Source organism: Prorops nasuta, unplaced genomic scaffold, assembly GCF_024137725.1.
Source record: "Prorops nasuta isolate Cenicafe-Biocafe unplaced genomic scaffold, Cenicafe_Pnas_1.2 PNAS00001, whole genome shotgun sequence".
Lineage (NCBI taxonomy): Eukaryota > Metazoa > Arthropoda > Insecta > Hymenoptera > Bethylidae > Prorops > Prorops nasuta.
Genome location: NW_027116798.1, coordinates 16,077,735 through 16,080,979, shown reverse-complemented (window position 1 = coordinate 16,080,979; position 3,245 = coordinate 16,077,735). Strand labels below are relative to the sequence as shown.

Here is a 3,245-nt window from a genome sequence, read left to right as displayed (position 1 = left end):
CACCGATTTTTTCGATGCCCGCTCAAACTCCCTGGATCTTTAAGACCTAAATTCTACCCACTAAACAATCCTCTGACTCTACAGACATTATTTATATCAATTATAATTTTTAACGCTTTGCAAAGTAGTCGGTAAAGGAACCAACTATAAATGACAATATGTTAGAGCTTTGCAAAGTAGTCGATAAAAATACCGACTATACAATGTTTCAATTTTAGCTTTGCAAAGTAGTCGGTGAAAGCTCCGACTATTAATCTTTTTTTATTTTAGCTTTGCAAAGTAGTCGATTAAAGCACCGACTATTACTATTTATATTTCAGCTTTGCAAAGTAGTCGGTCAAGGCACCGACTAAAAACATTTATATTTAAGCTTTGCAAAGTAGTCGGTGAAAGTATCGACTTAATGTTTGAATACAAGCTTTGCAAAGTAGTCGTTTAACAAACGACTTGCTATTATAATTATTTATTCTAAATCTATGTCAGTGTCATCGCTATCATCACAACTATAAACATTTAAGCTGCTTCCTGCTGTAACAGAATGCCTTACATTTAATTGGGTTTTCATTAAATGTAAATGCTGTTCTGTCACACTCATTGAAAGCGATGTTTCATTTTTGAATCTAAGTGCATACTTTATTACGCAAATTGCATTTACTGTTTCAGGCGATAGTTTATTACGTTTCTTATTTTTATTATCGGGAATTATGGAAAAGCATCTTTCTGCTTCCGCGTTTGAATGAGGAAGAGACCTCAAAATATTTAATAACAAACGCAATTGTGGATATTTTATTTCTTTTCTTTCTGTTAATTTAGAACATATCGCCATCCACATATTGTCAAATGGTAACTTAGACCAATATTGCTTTACTTCGGAGCTTTCTGTTGAATAAAGAGAAGTCCATTCGTTTTTAATTAATTCTTTGTCAAAATTGCCTAATCTACGACATATTTCCAGCAATTTCCAAGTACTGGCTTCTCGATCCTCGGTAAATAATGCTTCTTCTGCTTTAAAAATATTCAAATTTTCTAAAAATCTATCGAAAATAGGAAAGCGGTCTCGAATTTCCTCGCTAGCTTTTACCAAAAACGACAAACAATATGGACGAATTAATTGTACTTCTCTTTCATCAAGCTTCTCTTCTATCAATTGATTTTCTAAATAATCAGCACACTCAAGGCCAATATTAACTGATTCTAGAGGTAGCTGGTTTTCAATTGCTGAAAAATTTAAATTTCTTAAATATTGAGGAACTAATTCCTCTTTTAATAGTGAAGGCCTTAAAAACTTTTGCAAGAAAAAGGTCAGAAATTGCAAAGAATGTTGTTGAACTAGGTATACTTTAGTTTCACTAGCTTGGAAAAAAGCGTTAAATGAATTAAATATTTTCATAATATTATTCAAAAACAATAAATAAGCTTTGGTTTTGCTATTTTCCATTGTTCGAAGCAATTCCTCTGCTTGACTTATTTTTTCTGAAAATTGTTCTAATAAGAAACTATGCAATACATCCCATACTTCTAACAAACGTTCTATACATTTCTGACGTGAAAGCCAACGTGTTTCTCCGTACTTTATTAATATTTTATTTTCGTTTGTAAACGCTTGTTGGAAATCTTTAAAAATAGCGGTTCTTTTCGGGCTTCCCCTTTTAAAAAAAAAACACTTTTTTTATAAAGTTTCCGCATTCCGTTGGTAAAGTTTTACAAGCATTAGCAGCTACCAGTGCAGAGAAATGACAAATACATGGCATTGTTACCAATCGTGGACATTTTTGTACTAATCTGGTTTGGAAAGAATCATGTTTTCCAACCATTACCGAAGCATTGTCACAACTTAATCCGATAATCTGAGCTAAAGGTATTTCTTTTTTAATTAATTCTGAACTAAATGAATTAAATATTTTCTGAGCAGAACAATCGCTCGCGTCTAAGTTAATTAACTGAAGTAATTCAGTATGTACGCGTAAAGATCTATTGTCCACGTATCGTGTAAGCAATATCATTTTTTTTTCGTTTGTAATATCTGAGGTTTCATCTTCAAACACGGAAAACTTATTGTTTTTTAATTTATTTGTTATCCGTTTGGTCTCATACGGACATAAAACATTATTAATAATATTTTTCAATTTAGTTCTCCCTAAAGACATTGATTGAAGAACATCTGGTTCCTTACCAATCTCTTTAAATATCGTCAATAGCTCTGCACTGTAAACAAACGGAATGTTGTGCTCTACGAAAAAGGTAGCTAACTTGATTTCAGCTACTTTAACTTTGTCACTGAAATCAAGCTGCTCATCTCTAGAAGTACCAGGATTTGTAAGATCCTCGTCTTCTGCAGTATCTATTTCCTTCATTTTCATTAGATGATTTAAGGATTCAGAGTGCCGTAAAATTTGTGATCGACCGCAAGCATAAGATTTATTACAAGCAACGCAAAAATACTTGTAATCATCATTCGGAACTCTCTTCACCCAAATCTTCCAAGATGGATAATCGTCATACCATTGCAATTGAAATTTTTTTGCTTTTCGGTTTGATGATTTTTCCTTTGAAGCCATTTTATTATAATTTTTATTATAATGAAGCTTATTGTACTCACACAAGATGTAATATTTCCTTGTTAATAATCCTTAGCAGGGAGTACCACTTTTCACAAAAAGCTACCACCACACTTACACACACTGGAAAACGCGTGAAAATGATTATTCACTGTTTATGAATAAAATTCACAAAAAAAAGCGCGAAATACGCTAAAAAAATCACGCGAACTTTTACACTTTTATTGCGGTATTTAATTTAAGTCATTCAAAGAAAGCGGTTGAAAGCGACTGAACGAGGTAAACATTTGTTTACTTCGAGGCGCTATATGTGTTTACATTTTGCGGTGACAGATTTATTACCTTTATTATTTGATGATCTAGTTTAACTCTTTCCAATACACCTTACATATGGAATTGGTGAGAAACTATACCAATTTTAATACGATAATATTGTTAGTCAGGTTGCTTTTATAGGTAGCTGTCAAAGTGGAGCTTCAGTTCTCATGGATCAACTGGCTCATCTATTTGAAGCGTGAGTACTCTTACTTTTCTTAGTGTATATTATTCAATTTATTAAACTTTAAAATTTTTGCATAATATACACAACGCAAATATTAATAATTAAATTAACAATTTAAATACATGTTTAATTTATTACTAACATTTATGTTTCAGAATGTCGAGCAACGAATCGGCGGCTGAAAG

General features: G+C 32.0%; 1 protein-coding gene across 1 annotated transcript; it reads right to left on the bottom strand.

The window, feature by feature from the left end:
* Positions 1 to 463: 463 nt before the first annotated feature.
* On the bottom strand, positions 464 to 2,558 carry LOC136773243 (uncharacterized). The gene is made up of 2 exons (XM_066726750.1): positions 1,706 to 2,558; positions 464 to 1,218 (listed from the first exon to the last, which is right to left on the bottom strand). The coding sequence occupies exons 1-2, from the start codon at positions 2,556 to 2,558 to the stop codon at positions 464 to 466; spliced, it is 1,608 nt and encodes a 535-aa protein (XP_066582847.1).
* Between the last annotated feature and the right edge of the window lie 687 nt (positions 2,559 to 3,245).

Excerpts from the sequence above, each read along its gene's own strand:
- LOC136773243 (XM_066726750.1), bottom strand. The coding sequence starts at position 2,558 with ATGGCTTCAAAGGAAAAATCATCAAACCGAAAAGCAAAAAAATTTCAA. Across the intron at positions 1,219-1,705 it reads ACTGGTAGCTGCTAATGCTT|CAATTGAAAACCAGCTACCT; the intron begins GTAAAACTTTAC and ends TAAATTTTTCAG.